Below are 17,231 nucleotides of genomic sequence, written 5' to 3' on the forward strand. Positions count from 1 at the left end.
CAGCGCTCCGTCGTACGGTACTGGACCACAGCGAAGGCAGTCCATGTATTTCTTGTCCATCTCAACCCCACGTTCTCATGAACTAATGGGATGCTGTAGTGTTTTAGGTGGAAATTAAAACAAGTTGTAGCCAAAGTGAGAAAAAAAAAGAGATAACGCCCCACATTGGTGAGGTTTTGAAAATGTAAAAAATAAAAGCTGATCTATATTGTGCAAGTTTTAGAACTCAAACTGATGGGATATCTGAAAAGCCTGGCCCCACGGTTACTTCTGATACAGCTGGTCTGCTATGAGCAAGTTCCGCAGGAACGCCACTCATAGCGAGCGCATCACCTAAATACACAAGTTTGCAGGGTCATGCCATAAACGATAATTAAACTGTATGACTCCGCCCCTTCAACTTACGCATCATAATTCAGAGTCAAGCCCTCTGGGGACAGTAATGGCTAAGAAAAGGCTGCCAGATATTTTGGTTCAAAAGGCGATGGGAGCTGTATTTTTTTCTTTTTTTATTCAGACTTAAAAAAAACATTCGAAGACAGATCTTTGAAGGAGGTTTCACTTCTCCAATCTTGGTATTACACCTGGTTAGGACATAGAAATTTTGAAGATGATACCGTACACGAACAGGTTTTGGAGTTTTCAACTCCCACCCTCCCTCGATGAAACCCAACTCAGATCAGCAGGGAGGGGTTGGCTTCTTGCCCGGCCATGCCTCCTTGGCATACTTCTTCTTCCTGGGTTCATTCACAGCTTCGGGATTAAAGACAGCAGGGTTTGGAGCTGGGTTCATGTTAACTGTTGAGGGCTCGACAGGAGTCAAGTCCTCATCTGGGGCAAGATTGGGGTAGGGCATTGGCAGACCACCAATGAGTGCTGTCCCATGGACGCCGTGCGACTGGGAACCCGCCTCATTGTGAGTGGGAGGTAAGCCACCGTATAATCCTCCGCTGTAGGGAAAGTTTTGCATATGTCGCGATGCAGAATCTTCTGTGGTCGATGAGCCTGGATTCTCCAACCGTTTTTTCTGTAGACGGAAGTATTGCAAGAATTATCCAAAGAACATAGAACAAGCAAGCTATTTAAACTGGATGCCAATGGCGTTTTCTCCAAAAAGGCATCCAGACACATATAAAGTGGTTACAGACCATGCCCCAACCTTTGTCCCAGAAGGTTTCTTCTGAGTTTCCTTGAAAACCACTTCACAATAAACTCTTCAAGGTGCACAATGCAGAAGGGGGTGACAGAAGCTGAAGCTCAGGTTTAACTTGGATCAAGTCTGAGCACCTCTCTACCTCCTGTACACACCTGTCAGTCTTGAGCTTGTCCTGAATGCAAGACTGAGCTGGTCTTTAGTCAGTAACACAGACCCTCCTTCCACCCACAGTAAGAAACTGCGAATTCTAGATCACTTGGGTCATTTTGTCTAGCTCCTGCTCATTTGCATCTTCTCCTGCAGTCTGGGCTTTAAGTATAAATACGACCTTATTGGCATCACGGAGACATGGTGGGACGACTCCTATGACTGGAGTGTCAACATGGAGGGGTATAAGCTTTTTAGAAAGGACAGGAAGGGGAGACGAAGAGGGGCTGTTGCTCTCCACGTCAGCAACCGGCTGGAGTGCGTGGAGCTTCACCTGGTGTCGGAGGATGAGCTGACAGAGAGCTTATGGGTCAAGATTAGAGGACGGGGACGGATAGGGGATGTTACGGTAGGAGTCTGTTACAGGCCACCTGGCCAGGAGGACAGAGCAGATGAGGCGCTTTATAGCCAGATAGGAGCAGCCTCGCGGTCACAAGCCCTGGTCCTCATGGGGGACTTCAACCACCCTGACATCTGTTGGAGAGACAATACGGCAGGGCACGGGCAGTCCAGGAGGTTCCTAGAATGCGTGGATGACAACATCCTCCTGCAGGTGATAGAGGAGCCGACAAGGAGGGGTGCCATGCTCGACCTTGTGCTCACCAACAGGGAGGGACTGGTGGGCAATGTGAAACTTAAGGACAGCCTTGGCTGCAGTGACCACGACACGGTAGAGTTCAAGATCCACGGGGCAGCAAGGAAACTATACAGCAAGCTCTGTGCCCTAGACTTCAAGAAGGCGGACTTGGGCCTCTTCAAGGACCTGATGGGCAAAGTGCCGTGGGAGGCGGCCCTGGAGGGACGAGGGGCCCAGGAAAGTTGGTCCACATTCAAGGAGCACCTCCTCCAAGCTCAGCAGAGGTGCATCCCGATGAAGAACAAGTCGGGCAAAAAGACCAGGAAGCCCGCGTGGATGAGCAAGGAGCTCCTGGACCAACTGAAAATGAAGAGGTTAGCCTATAGAGGGTGGAAGCGGAGACAGATAGCCTGGGAGGAATACAGAGAAGCTGTACGAGTGACCAGGGATCAGGTGAGGAAGGCTAAAGCCCTGAAGGAATTGAATTTGGCAAGGGATATAAAAAGCAATAAGAAAAGCTTCTATAGGTATGTAGGGGACAAAACAAAGTCCAAGGAGAACGTAGGCCCCCTCCGGAAGGATACTGGTGCTCTGGTTACCTGCGACATAGAGAAGGCTGAGGTACTCAATGACTTTTTTGCCTCAGTTTTCACTGATAAAGCCTCTTGTCTTACCGCCCAAGCTGTGGAAAGAACTAGCAGGGACTGTGAGGATGAACCACCGCCCACTGTACTTGAAGAGCAGGGTCGGGAACATCTGAGGAACTTGAAGGTGCACAAGTCCATGGGACCTGATGAGATCCATCCGCGGGTCCTGAAGGAACTGGCGGATGAAGTTGCCAAGCCACTGGCCATTGTATTTGAGAAGTCGTGGCGGTCTGGCGAGGTCCCCGATGACTGGAAGAGAGGGAACATAACCCCCATTTTTAAAAAGGGGAGCAAGGAGGACCCGGGCAACTACAGGCCGGTCAGCCTCACCTCTGTGCCTGGCAAGGTCATGGAGCAGATTCTCCTGGGAACCGTGCTAAGGCACATGGAGAGCAAGGAGGTGGTGGGTGACAGCCAACATGGCTTCACCAAAGGCAGATCGTGCCTGACCAACTTGGTGGCCTTTTATGATGGGGTGACAGCATCGGTGGACAAGGGTCGACCAACGGATATCATCTACCTGGACTTGTGCAAAGCCTTTGACACTGTCCCGCATGACATTCTTCTCTCTAAACTAGAGAGGCATGGGTTTGATGGATGGACCACTCGGTGGATAAGGAATTGGCTCAATGGCCGCACTCAGAGAGTAGTGGTCAACGGCTCGATGTCCAAGTGGAGACCGGTCACGAGTGGCGTCCCTCAGGGGTCCGTGTTGGGCCCGGCCCTCTTCAACATCTTTGTTGGTGACGTGGACAGTGGCATGGAGTGCACCCTCAGCAAGTTCGCCGATGACACCAAGCTGTGTGGTGCCGTCGACACGCTGGAAGGGAGGGATGCCATCCAGAGGGACCTCGACAGGCTGGAGAGGTGGGCCCGTGTCAACCTCATGAAGTTCAACCAGGCCAAATGCAAGGTCCTACACCTGGGTCGTGGCAATCCCAGGCACAAATACAGACTGGGTGGTGAATGGATCAAGAGCAGCCCTGAGGAGAAGGACTTGGGAGTACTGGTGGACGAGAAGCTCAATATGAGCCGGCAATGTGCTCTTGCGGCCCAGAAGGCCGACCGCATCCTGGGCTGCATCAAGAGGAGCGTGGCCAGCAGGTCGAGAGAGGTGATTCTTCCCCTCTACTCTGCCCTCTTGAGACCTCACGTGGAGTACTGTGTCCAGTTCTGGAGCCCCCAACATAAGAAGGACATGGACCAGTTGGAGAGGGTCCAGAGGAGGGCCACGAAGATGATAAGAGGGCTGGAGCACCTTTCCTATGAGGACAGGCTGAAAGAGTTGGGCTGTTCAGCCTGGAGAAGAGGAGGCTCCGGGGTGACCTTATAGCGGTCTTCCAGTACCTCAAGGGGGCCTACAGGAAAGATGGGGAGAGGCTGTTCAGGAGGGCCTGTTGTGATAGGACAAGGGGTAATGGTTTTAAAATAGAGGGAGGCAGATTCAGATTGGATATTAGGAAAAAATTTTTTACCATGAGAGTTGTAGAACACTGGAACAGGTTGCCCAGAGAGGTGGTGGATGCTCCATCCCTGGAGACGTTCAAGGGCAGGTTGGACGAGGCCCTGAACAACCTGATCTAGTTGGAGATATCCCTGTTCCTTGCAGGGGGGTTGGACTAGATGACCTTTGAAGGTCCCTTCCAGCCCTACCATTCTATGATTCTATGATTCTATAATTATCTTTTTCCACAGGCATTGTTTAGCAGACACCAGCAACAAGAGGAATTGCTATCACACTGTTGCTTAGCTACACTTAAGTTTTGCAAATCTTCCCTACTCCGAGCACGTGCAAATTAAACATAGCACTGGCAACACACTCACCTTGGAGCAAAGCCTAAACCCTGCTAGTTCTAGCAGACAATCTTACGAAACCTTTAGCGCTTACAGTACTCAAACAAACAGCTTCTCGTTTTTCCTTTTTATTTTCCACACTTCCCACAACTTTAACTGATGCCTAGAACTACCACACTGAATTTCTGGAATGTGTTTCTTTTTGGGAGGAAAAAAAAATTGTCATTGATCCCATGTGTTATTAAAGAAAAGAGCTAAAGCTGGGTTTGAAGGGAAAAGGTCAAATCTGCTAGAAAAAGACAACTGTGAAACACGAACACAACTTTTGCTTAACAATAAAACACTTTTCACCAGAGGACATTATGTTTCTAAGGTGCAATTCATAAAGTGAGTTCATCAATGTAATGTATTAATTAGAAAGTTGGGAGTTACTCCGTACCTTAACAGGGACTACTGCTGTCTGTACCATGTTCCTGAAACGGCCAACAGAAGGGTCCACGTCCTCTGTGAAGTCAAGAACAGTGAAGCTTTCGGTAAGAATACAGGCAAACAGATGGGACATCTGTCAGGTAAAGGAACCTGTATGAAGAACTGGTACACGGACCTTCTCTTCTCCAAGTCAGTGCTCTAGTCGCTCCCAGTAAGCACAAGCAAGCCCAGACAAAGAGAGGAGTCAAGAGGACACCTAGTGGCTTTGTCTCAAGGGGGCTCAGCGGATATTCTGGCAAGAAAGGCTTCCACTCAGATGGAGAACGGGGAAAGGGGAGGGATGGGCGGTTTGCACTGATCAGACAGACCAGTTCTGGGCCGGGAGCTGCTGCTGACAAGGCACTGCTCGTGCTCACGGGCACAAGAGTTTGCTCCAGGAGTCCTTGGGGACCCTGAAGGAGTCGGAATGTAGAATCTCTGAAAGTCTGAAAAAATTATCTTTTTTGCATTGTGAACGAGTGCTGTTTACATTAGGATGTGCTGAGCACTAAACTGCGTAACCCTGTAAATCAAAAAGGTTATTCATGGTGATATACATTGCCAAGTGAAACTAGGTCCGGATCGTATTTTAAAATGCGTACTCATTAATATGCTACTCTTATTAACAGGAATATTATCCAAATGAAATCTCATTAAAAGAAATGCCAGTAATATAAAACGGCTAAGGGAGAAAAAAGACCAACGAGGAACTGGATACACCTGCAGAAGCATCATTTTGAATGAGAATGACTTGTTCCAATATGCAGACAAGAAGCTAAAAACCTCTGAGCTTGAGACAAATACCCATTAGGCAACAGGTTAGGAAAGCATTCAGGGACAGATGAAAACCAAAGAAGTTCAGTTCCCATTTAGATTCTAAAGAAGGCAAAACATTTAAAATGCTTTCCTCCTTCTGGCTCACACATCTTTCCAACACCTGACAGGATTTTGAACAATGAAGCTGAGTGGGATACTTCTGTCCTGCACAAACCATGCGGTTCTTTTACAGGTAGAAGAGAAGAAACAGAGAGGTCAAAGACTCAAAGACATGTGGCAGCTTCTCTGAAAGAGCACATCCCAAATATCGACTGTCAAATTTCCCTCCTCCTTATCCACACACAGCCATCAGGAATCCCCAGGAGAATACTGGAAAGAGGGCCTTAAAGGCATCGATTAAAGATGAGGGCAAACCACTTACCCGGATTGATGATTTCATCATCATCACTGAACGTCACTCTGCAGTTCTTCCGTTTTCTCTTTGGTCTCTGAATATCCAAGTTCCCCTCCTCAATGGTTAGCGTGGAAATTCTTTTGTTGTGGGCTGTATTAAACTCCGTCAGGTTCTAATGACAAATTGGGAGATGAAACAGTTTAAGCAACTAGCGTATGAAGTCTGATTTAATCCTGTGACTGTGCTTCTCCAGACACCACAGCACACTGCTTAGCTTCAACTTTAGACCTCTAGGAAGAAAGAGCGCTCCAGTGCTGGAACGGGTATCCCAGAGAGGCTGTGGAGCCTCTGTTGGCAGAGATACATTCAGAACTTGACTAAGCACAGGCCTGGGCAACCTGCTCTAGCTGACCCTGCTTGAGCAGGGGGGCTGGACGAGATGATCTCGAGAGGTCCAACCTCAACAGTTCTGTGAATGCCACCACACACACTGCTTTTTCCCTCTTCACTAGCTAACTGTAGGAAACAGGGCAGCACTGACTCATCTGGCAATGGGGAACAGTGTGGTAAACCACTCCTGACCATGCACTCCCTGGCAAGTGAGGAGACCACTGGAATAGGAGGATTATCAGGTCACTGATTCTGGGAAGCAGTATGATCACAGGCTTATAGTGGTAAAATGAGATGGTTTGTGTGCAGAAGACATCTCAGAGGTCTTCCAGCTTCAAGGCCAGGAAATTAAAAACCTGAACCTACGAAAAGAAGTGGGGAATGCTATCTGTTTAGCTGGAAACACCATCTAGGCACTACATGCTATTGTACTCACGTCAAGTTCCGTCTCCTCCTCTGGCAGGCCCAGCAAGCCCTTGAGCTCTTCATCTTCACCGCTCATTTTCTCTTCTCCTTTAACTGCTGATGGCAGTGTCTGAGGCTTCTCTCGCAGAGTGTATGCCCGCGTAGAGGCACCAAATGAAACCGTGGAGTCAATGGGTATCTGCTGGGGTTTGTGAGGTTCCAACCGGATATGACCTAAGAATGTGCCGTGTGCTGAGAACACCAAAACGCACAATAGCCTGTTAGTCATCAGCTTGGGCTCACCATACTCAAGCACAAGTCTTGAGAAGCCTAGAAACATGGTTGCTCCAAGATACAAGTCACTGAGGTACTGCTGAAGACATTAGCTACGTACATTTTACCTACATTTACACAAACTAAGATAGCAAACATCAAAGTGCTCAAAAAGTCATGGAAACAAATGACATTTCAAGATTCTTGTAGGTCCCAAGGTACCATGACTGGAATCAGTCCCTCAGTGGAAAAAGCAGTGTGTCAGGTTTTAGATCTCGGGAAACCACTCTCAGAAGAGAGGACTTCATTACAATTGTGAAGGGAAGGCTAAGTCTCTTTCCTCCTCTCCCTCAGTCTCTTAAGAGTCTAGAAATGTTGCTTTAAACACCAAATGAAGCAGATGTGAGCTGAGTGGAGCACACACTCTTTTGCTCCTAAGCCAAGCCATCTTCCACTAGGATGCTAATCCAGATTATAGTCATCTACCCACACAGTGCAAACAACAACAACAGAAAAAGGAAACAGTGTCTCAGATTCAGAAATGTTTAAGCACTGAAATATCATACTTCTATCTGGTTAAACATCACACTACTTACTGCTGTTTAGATCTATGAGGAAAACCCTCTTGAGATGTTTGTGATAGACCAAGGCAGCATGGACCCGAGAGCAAGACTGGTGGTCAATGGTAAAATCGCACAGATCAGGATTTCTCCCAAAGAGATAGTATTTCTTCTCATCAATGATGAGTTTCTGAGGTGGAATATCAAACAGAGAGGCATATTAGACTCCTGTAATCTTTTGGATTTTCCTGAAAAAATGCAAGAACATGAATAAACAGACCAAATTAAAAACAAAGCATCAACAGCTAATCAATATTTCAGTTTTGTTTGACACTGTTCAATATAGAAACTCAAATCTTCTCTTTGAAAAACCAGAACAGCTGAATGTGGAAGAGTCCCAGTTGATCCCTTCTTCAACAGCCAATACCAGACAGCCCGGGAAGGACAATAACTCTTCAAAGCATGAGACTGTCTCATAGAAGAGATTCTCTCTCCCATCTGCTCCCAGTGATTTTTACACATTCCTTGAGGCAGATGACCTTGGGCCTTGTCTAAACCAGGAATCTATGCTAAATGACCTCCAGTCTGATACAGAACATCAAAATCATATTTCTGTGTAGAAATGGACATACAGGAGATCTCAGACCTTTCTAATAAAAATGCACAACTATACTGAATATATATTGTGACATGACTCCCTATTAGTCTACTCAAGCAAACCATTCATTTTAGGCATTTCTTCTTAACTCATCCTAGCTCTCATCTTCTTCAACCAAGATCTCACATGCTGCTGTATCAGTCACAGAAACCACCTCTGAAAAGCAAAGGAAGACGCTGACACGTTCCTGCAGAGCACACAGAATATTTCCATTAACAGCATTGTTGAAAGGAACCGCTTGCACCTCAACGCCGACTGCCAAGGCAGCGCAGCCTCTTTCTCTCTGCATCCCGAGATCTTCACCCAACCTGTGTTTGCTTCCAGCTGCACGAGCAACGGCTGGCGCGGCACTACAGACTTGTTAACAGATGGCTGCTTCTTTTTGAAACGTTTACCAAAGCCCACACCACGTTTCAACAGCATGACCAAGGGAAGGCTGGTGATACATCTTCTCTCAGAAAAAACCCAGATCTTAGTTCAGAAAGGCACTGCTCTCATGAGATGGTCTGAGCTGAACTCACATTTTGCCTGCTACAGCAAGAGGATTTCTCCCCTCTCCCTCCTCCCATTCCCAGCTACACGATCCTCTCCTCAATAGCACTGCCACGTATCTGAGCAAAGTTCTGGGCTGGCAAAGCATGTTTTTGCTGTCAGTCTTCACACATGCGAGTGTCTCCCTGAATCTGTGTCTGGTGAGGAACAGTGTACCTCGAAGCCCCCGTATAACCCAGACAAAACCCCTGAGAAACCAGTACACTGAAACAGTCTACTGGATTCTGCTCTCACCTGCCTGCTTCAATATCACACCCCGCCTCTCTGCAAACGCTCTTCTCACAGGACCCTCCTCTCAGCACTAAACAGAAAGTATAAGCCGCTGATAAAGAGCTTAAACGAGTACATGATTTCCTCAGCCCTCTCTGCTTGAATATTATTTCACTTTTTTTTTTTTTGCAATTCCAGCCGTAAATCATAGAAACATGGAATGGTTTGGGTTGGAAGGGACCTCAAAGATCATCCAGTTTCAACCCCCCTGCCATGGGCAGGGACACCCTCCACTACACCAGGTTGCCCAAAGCCCCATCCAGCCTGGCCTTGAACATTTCCAGGGATGGGGCAGCCACAGCTTCTCTGGGCAACCTGGTCCAGTGCCTCAGCACCCTCAGTGTAAAAAATTTCTTCCTTAGATCTCATTGAACCCTCCCCTCTTTCAGTTTAAAGCCATTGCCCCTTGTCCTGTCACTACACACTGTTGTCCAAAGCCCCTCTCCAGCTTTCCTGTAGCCCCTTTAGGCACTGGAAGGCTGCTATAAGATCACCCCGGAGCCTTCTCTTCTCCAGGCTGAACAGCCCCAACTCTCTCAGCCTGTCTCCAGAGCAGAGGTGCTCCAGCCCTCGCATCATCTTTGTGGCCTCCTCTGGACCCGCTCCACCAGCTCCATGTTCTTCTTGTGTTGGGGACCTGTCGTGGTTTTTTTTTTTGGACTGTGGGTCGTGACAAGAACCGAGAGGGAGCACCCACCAACCATGGTCTCGGGCAAAACATGACTCAGGCTTTCTTCATAAAAACAAAACAATTTATTAACAGTTACTAAACAAGAGACACAAGGGAACGAAACCGGTTACTTGTGAGGAGAAAAGAGAAAACAAGGCCAGATCTTAAAACAACACCTCCCCACCCCGTTTCCTTTCGTTCCTGGCTCAACCTCCCCCCCCGGCGGCGCAGGGGACAGGGAATGGGGAGTGCAGGTCAGTCCGTCCATGTTGTTAACTACCGCTCCTTTCTTAAAGGAGGAGGAGTCTTTACACCATTTTTCCCTTGCTTCGGTGGATCCCCTACTCACAAAGAAAAGGTCCCCAAACTTTTCCAGTATGAGTCCTGCCCGCAGGATTGCAATCCTCCCCATGGATCGCACCAGTTCGGGCTTTACCAGTCTCGGCCTCTTAGGGAGCTGCTGCCACTGGCGTCGGCGTGGGGCGTCCCACGGACTCCAGATGCCTCCACGACCTCGTCGTGCATCCCCTGCCCATTATTAACAGTACCTGGTCGCGCATCCCCTGCTCCACGGCCTCTCCCGGGCTCAGGCATCTCCTTCCCGATGTGGGTTTCTCCACGGGCCACGAGTGGGTCTCTGCCCCGCCGAGCACACCCTGGCTGCAGGGGGGCCGCCCGCCATCTTCACACCGATTGCAAGGGAAACCTCAGCTCCAGTACACCTCCTCCTGCTCCATCTTGGCTGACCCAGTCGTTGTGGTTGTTTTCTCTTAGATCTTAATCCTCTCTGGGGGAGCTCGGCCCGGCGGGCACCCCGGGAGCGGGGCGCTTACCGAGTCCCCCATGCGGCTCCCCCGGCGCCATCTTGAGCACATGGCGCCGGCCCGGCCCGAGCAGCCGCCCGGCCGGGAGCGAGGGCAGCGCCCTCCTGCTCTCTCCTCGCTCCTGAGCAAAAAGCCCTTTCCCGGCCCTTTGTCCCAACTTAAATAGGGCCATTCGCAGAGGCGCCAATTTGGCTCAACCTCCCCGGGGGGGATGGGACTCAGATCTGGTGGCACAGGGAGCAAATCCCCTCCCCTGCCACCAGAACACCCCCCCACATATCAAACTATCACATTCCACCCCTCGCCTCTGCGAATTCCCTATTTAGGCACAACTTCACTTAAAACATTGAACAAGAACACGCATTTCACAAACAATCCACCCCTAGTCCCTTCACCAAACACAACAATCAAAGTTTCCTAAGGTCCTTCTGTTTTCACCACTCTGGAGTCCATGTTTTGCCCGTTACCTCTCCCAATCACTATTCTTATCTCGAATTCCTCAGCCCCACGTTGGGCGCCAAAATTGTCTCGGTTTGAAAAAAAACAGAGGTCTGCTAAGGAAGGCAGGAGCCTCCCTCGAAATGGAAACTAAACCCCCTCCCTCCGAATTACTAAAATTTTGAAATTAAAGGGCTCTCAGGCAAAGATATGGGAGTAGAAATAACAGTTCTTTACTGGGAAGATTAAAGAGAAGGGAAAACAACAACAACAACAACCCAAATGCAATAGTACACAAAAAGAAGAAAAAAAACCCGCTGACAGAGTCAGAATACGACCTGACAGCCTGCTGGTCAGGGTGCTGGCAGCAGTCTGATCAAACGGTGGCTGCGGTCCTCCTGCAATGGCAGACGTGGCTCCACAGAAGCAGCGATCCTGCCCAAGGGCGCGGGCCCCTCCGAAGGGCCGGCGGTGCTGCAGATGGCCCGGTCTGCCTCGAGTGGCTGCTCTGTCCCAAGTAGTCCAGCAGCAGCCCCAAGTGCCCGTCTGTCTCCCCCGGTGACTGCCAGAGCCCGACCGCCGCCGCCGCCCCTTTCCCGCGCGCCCCCGGGTGCAGTCCCCAGGCCCGCCCTCTCCTCCCCCGCTGGAGCATCTCACATGGGGCCGATGTTGTTCTGGGAGTCTGGCCGCAGATCCTTGATTGCCCATCAAACAGAGATGGCTCCTGGAGGGAGTGATCCACAGTCATGGGCAAGGCATTGATGGCCCATTAACAGAAGACAGTCTGGGAGGAGGAGGCAAGGGAAACATTGCCCCCCTGGTCTCAGCAGCTCATGAAGATGGTGATAGAATACATACTTTTGGGCACATCTTACATCATAACCTAGGACAGGACCCCAGAGCTGAATGCAATGGGTTTGAAAGCTACAGTGCCTAGAAAGAACCAGTGAAGGACAGCTCCGACGTAGTCCGAGTAGGGAAACAAACCAGCTCAGCCATGTCTTGTATGAACTAACAAGCTACTCTGAAGATGCAGTAAATGTGAGTTAGTATCCTAATTAGGGCTGAACAAAGATCTCTGTTACGTCAAGACTGACTTTGCCCATTTTTGCGTCTTTAAATTCATCGTAAGAGTACTCTCTCAGAACAGACTGTAAAACCAACAGTAATGGACTGCAAAATGGCCTCATTATACTGGTTTCTGGTCTGGGAAAACACAAGTTTATTTTTGAGACACCTATTTGTGACATCTCTATCTGCTTTCCTGTGCAAAGCACATTCTGGTAACTTAACCAAATTCTAACCAGTAAATCTGATCTAGGTGGTCCTGCTCCAGCAGGGGGATTGGACTAGATGATCCTTTGAGGTCCCTTCCAATCCCTGACATTCTGTGATTCTGTGAAATTTCTCCTGCTAGACACCAGAAGGAACACTTAATACTGTCTGATGCTCCTGTGGTAGCGTACGTTACAAACCAGCTACCTAAGTCTTTCTTGATCTGAGTTCTTAATTTTCCAAGCTTCCGTTCAGAAAACTTGGCTCAACTTTGCAAACTTTTGCTGGCCAGAACCATTTCTCTGTTTGAGTCAACTGCAAGTCACAAGTCTCTCCATAGCTAAAATACATTCACTGGGTTGGGTCGTCTGTCAACCATGTTAAAGAGCCTTTTTTTTTTACAAAAAAAAAATTATTTACTACTTTTGATTGGAAAATCTCCTTTTGGAAAATCTGAATGTTGATCAGTACAACAATAAGATAAGACAGTGACAAATATAAATAGAAGACAAAATACGAAACAGAGAATGAGGTGGTTTGCTGCAATAAAAATAACTCATTGTATCTGTGCTAATCTCAACACTGTTCACAGGTCCAGAACACGGGATGAGAAAAAATCCTACTGTATTTCATCCTGTAGGACAGGGCAACAATCCTGTAAAACACAGGATTCCTAGTTAACCTTACTGTAAAACAAAAAACAACAAGAAAAACAACGAAAACTGACCAGACAAGTATCTCAAATGAACAGCACAAAAGTGAAGAGTTTTTACTCTTACTCTTGTATTTGGGATTTCTTTCCCCATGTTATTTGAGTTTCTGCTCCTGAAGTTCCTAAGGTGCCTTCTGGCTTCAGTCTGATACCTCCTATATAAGTATCTTGTAGGAAACAAAACGTCACCTTTGATCCCAAACTAGGTTTGGAAGAAATAAGGCTCTTCAAAGGATCAAGTTTCCCTTACAAACGTTCCATTTTTTCTCTCTCTTACTGGGACAGGTTTAATGATCAGGAATCAAAGTGTCATTGTTTCCCAGCTGAGCACGGCAGTTTTGCACCCCTTCGAACAGTGCATCCAATCAGCAGGTAACTGATGGAAGCCCTGCCTAGTATGAGACCGCCTTGGAGTAGAGGAAAGGGAAAATTCACTTCATGCTGAAGTTCCAGAGTAAAACAAACTGATTTGAAAATAATGAATACGAGAGAGAAAGGAAATAATTATGAGTAAGTGTGGAAAATGCTGGGAAATTTTCTACTGCTGGTGCCTATGTATATGACACACTAAATGCAAACAATACTATTTTCGTACCTCAATGAGTTTGTCTCCTTTGACTACGTCCAGATGTAAGCCAGGCGGAGGTTTCCCTGCCCTGGAAAATAAAACAAAAGCAAACATAGCATCAAATACCTAATAAAAAGTTTATTAGTGTTAGAGCTAATACTCTACTAGAGCTACAGACCAAACCTACACTTTGTAAGCAGACTGATTTTGGGGAAAATATTAAAAACCTACAATTTTCTTTTCCTCCCCGCAGATTCCTTCTGACAATACATAAACCATGATGTTTTACAACAGAGTGAAGGTAACCGGACATGAGACATTTCAAGCGTTGCTTCTCCAGGTGAAAAATAGCCAATTTACACCATGCACAGAGCAGCTCCTCAGAGAACGTGATATGAGGCTAATTGCTAGAGAATGGGATAGGCTGGGACCTTTAAAGGCCTGCTCTGGGGCTCTGTCTTCTCATGTTCCCTTCACAACAGCACATCTATACCCCTTGGCTGCTGAGAGGAATGGCAACTTCTGCCAGCCTTCCCCTCTAGGCCTGGCAACGGCCAAAATCTGAAAGGGCCTCCACACACACCTGCAATGACACAAAGCCTCTGGCTGACAGCCCGTGCTCCTCTACACTCCCCTGCAATCAAGCCTTCCTGGCAAGACAGGCAACATGGAAGAGGCGACAGCATTACATGGACCCTATGACATCACAATCGTCCTCCACCAAATTCCCAAATGGCATCTCAGCTCCCCCGCACCCACAGCTCCATCTCGGATCACCTCCTGCCATGCGGATTCACCAGTCAGGCAGCGTTATTCCCACTTGGGCAAAGGGAGCACAGAGGCACTCGGGACTCAGCACGCCCAGCAAACCAACACCAATGTGCTGGAGAACCCACGAGGACCAGCACCATCAAAAAGATATTTGGTATTATCAAAACCAGGACACCCCTGTGGTGTCAATATGCTGTCCTTCACTACATGGGATCTTTGGCTGTTGACAGCAAATGATTTTTTTCTGCTCAGATCTCTCAAAATCGGCATCTCTAGTACTCCTTCACTGATGACAGCACTACTGTTTATCTCTACAGCCAGACCAGCTTTCGAGGTGACAGCAGTGACCCAGCTCCACTGCTGCCCTTCTGCAGAACAACCAGAGGAGATCCCGTTGTTCCCATTTACTGCTCTGCTCACTGCACGGAGCAAGCCAAGAGGACAGTGATGATGGGTAGTGACATTCTCAGCACGGCTGGAGAAGAAAGAAAGGTCACTTGTCATTGCAGTTGTTTGAGGAGGTTAAATACAGATGCTTATGTTTCTGGGACGTGTCTTACAATGTGAAAGTTTCTTCTGTGTTCCCAGGCCAGCTGGTTACTATACACGTGCTCTCCTAGACAACTTCATGCAAGAACACAGTCCTACTATTATTCCTATTTCGCTACTTTCTCAAGTACTGCACAAGCATTTTCCATTCTTGCTCCAAATCCATCACACCAGCCTGCTCAGATCTCTCTCTGGCCCTTCTCAAATACGCCAGTTGGGACTTCCACAAGTTTTCTTACCAAGCCCTTCTCTAAGACTGGGGATAGCATCATCCTAACAAATAAGTTGGATGTGGCTGGTATTGATTCGTATTCTTTTGGAAAAAAAACAGCAGAGGATGCAATGCTGCAGGACAATCTGCTAAAATGGTGACTGCTTCCTAGAAATGGGATTACAGTGGAGTGGGTGAAAGACCAGCAAGTGAAAACGTTTCCAATGAAGATACCTAGTCTGTCTGATGAGTTCTACAAGGACTGACTCTTGCAGTCATTCCAGTGCAGTCAAGGGGCTGCCTCACCTCAAGTGTTCCTCTGGGATCACACAGCCAGGCTACACCTAGGTATTGCTGTCTTTTCCTGTGCTCCTCTCAGCGCCCATTTTTTATTGAAAGACATGTTTCATTCACGGATACGTGTCTGTTTCTCAGTGTTTCCTCCTTCTGACCCTGAGCACTGGCAAACTTGCTTTTCTCCATTCCACTGAAATTGCCATGTTCTAGTTACATGAAACAGTGGACTGTTTTCATATTCAAAATATTCCCAATGGGATGTTGGGGTTTTGTTTGTTTGTTTGTTTTTTAATTGCAAGATGAACTTTCCTTAAAACTGTCACATGATTGCAGATTTCATCCATATGTAGGTGACAACAGATAGCCTGTAAGAAATAACAGCATTCCCAGAGCTATGGGATGCGGCAGACATCAGGTCAAGTCTTACTTGGATTTCTTCAAAGAAGGAAGGTCTAAAAGAGAATTTGGTAAACCTTAAAATAAAATATGTTGTTTGTAATTTCTCAACAGGATTGTCAGAGACTAGGAGGAGCCTCTAGTACTGTTTAGACATCAGCAGTGCTGCTTTTCAGATATGATTTGGGATACCTTTGGGGCCTATCACATCTGGAGATAGATATATATAGATATATCTCTCAGGGACAGCGGGCTGTCCCTCTGCTGCAGCACCTGGCGCAGGGTCAGGCCCCGCTGCCTGCCACCCTCCGCGAAGGGCCCCCGTGGTGCTGGGTACGTGCCCCGGGCTGGGGCAGGCTGAAAAAGACCTGTGGGACAAGGAGGCTGAGCCCACGGGGGCCGCAAAGGTCTTCCCTGGCAGGAGGGCACCCGTGGGACGTGGGCCAGGGCAGTGCAGCTGCGCTCACCCTTAAAGGTCAGTGGCAGCTCCGTTGTCTGCCCTGTCTCTGTGTCCTCACAAACGGCCTTCTGCAGTGCCACAGCCATGACTTTCAGCAGGTCGCCCGTCGACAAGCAGCATTCGTTGCCTGAGATCTCGTACACGGACCCTGCAGGGTGGGGAGGGAGATTTCCATAAAGAAAATGTCTCTACTGGCGTTTCATGGAATCACAGAATGGTTTGGGTCAGAAGGGGCCTTTAAAGATTGTTTGGTCCAACTCCCTGCCATGGGCAGGGACGTCTTTCACCAGATCAGGTTGCTCCAAGTCCAACCTGGCCTTGAACGCTTCCCGGGATGGGGCATTCACAGCTTCTCTGGGCAACCTGTTCCGGAGCCTCAGCACCCTCTGTAACCCGTCCTTTACTGCCTCCTCGGAATACCTGCAGGTGGCTGGTGCTCCTGTCCAACACTTGGGAGCTCCTGACTGGACTCAAACATGCAACGGAGGTGCATGAGAGGCGGCAGCAGGGGCAGTTGGCTGAGAAGGAGCACAGAGACATGGTCTAGCATGCAGGGACAGGGTTAGCAAAGCCAAAGCCTGCCTGGAGCTGAGTCCAAGGCCTCTCTTGGACTCTCAGAGTGTTCTCTCTCTCTCTCACTCTCTTTTCGGGCCTTTCGCTTTTCCGAGATGATGCTGTGGGGATTTATCTGTTTCGGGATCACTTGCTGGGACAAGACAGGCATTGGCCACCAAGTGGTGAGCAATTACACCCTGCACCCCTTGTTTGTACGTTTTATTATCATAATACGCATATATATTCACATATTATTACTTTACGTTTACCCACAAGTCTCCTTCCCTTTCCCTTCAATTCTCTTCCCCTTTCCCCATGGGTGGGGGAGGGAGAGCGAGTGGCAGTGTGGTGTTCAGCTGTGGACTGGGATAAACCAC

General features: G+C 48.3%; 1 protein-coding gene across 1 annotated transcript; it reads right to left on the reverse strand.

Moving 5' to 3' along the window:
• Window positions 1-679: 679 nt before the first annotated feature.
• Window positions 680-17,023, reverse strand: LOC104383115 (nuclear inhibitor of protein phosphatase 1). Its single transcript, XM_086625887.1, has 8 exons — window positions 16,939-17,023; window positions 16,307-16,447; window positions 13,643-13,698; window positions 7,685-7,838; window positions 6,847-7,067; window positions 6,048-6,192; window positions 4,821-4,885; window positions 680-1,027 (listed from the first exon to the last, which is right to left on the reverse strand). The coding sequence occupies exons 1-8, from the start codon at window positions 17,021-17,023 to the stop codon at window positions 680-682; spliced, it is 1,215 nt and encodes a 404-aa protein (XP_086482013.1).
• Between the last annotated feature and the right edge of the window lie 208 nt (window positions 17,024-17,231).

The sequence above is a fragment of the Tauraco erythrolophus genome, chromosome 24 (genome assembly GCF_009769465.1).
Source record: "Tauraco erythrolophus isolate bTauEry1 chromosome 24, bTauEry1.pri, whole genome shotgun sequence".
NCBI classification, from domain to species: Eukaryota; Metazoa; Chordata; class Aves; order Musophagiformes; family Musophagidae; genus Tauraco; species Tauraco erythrolophus.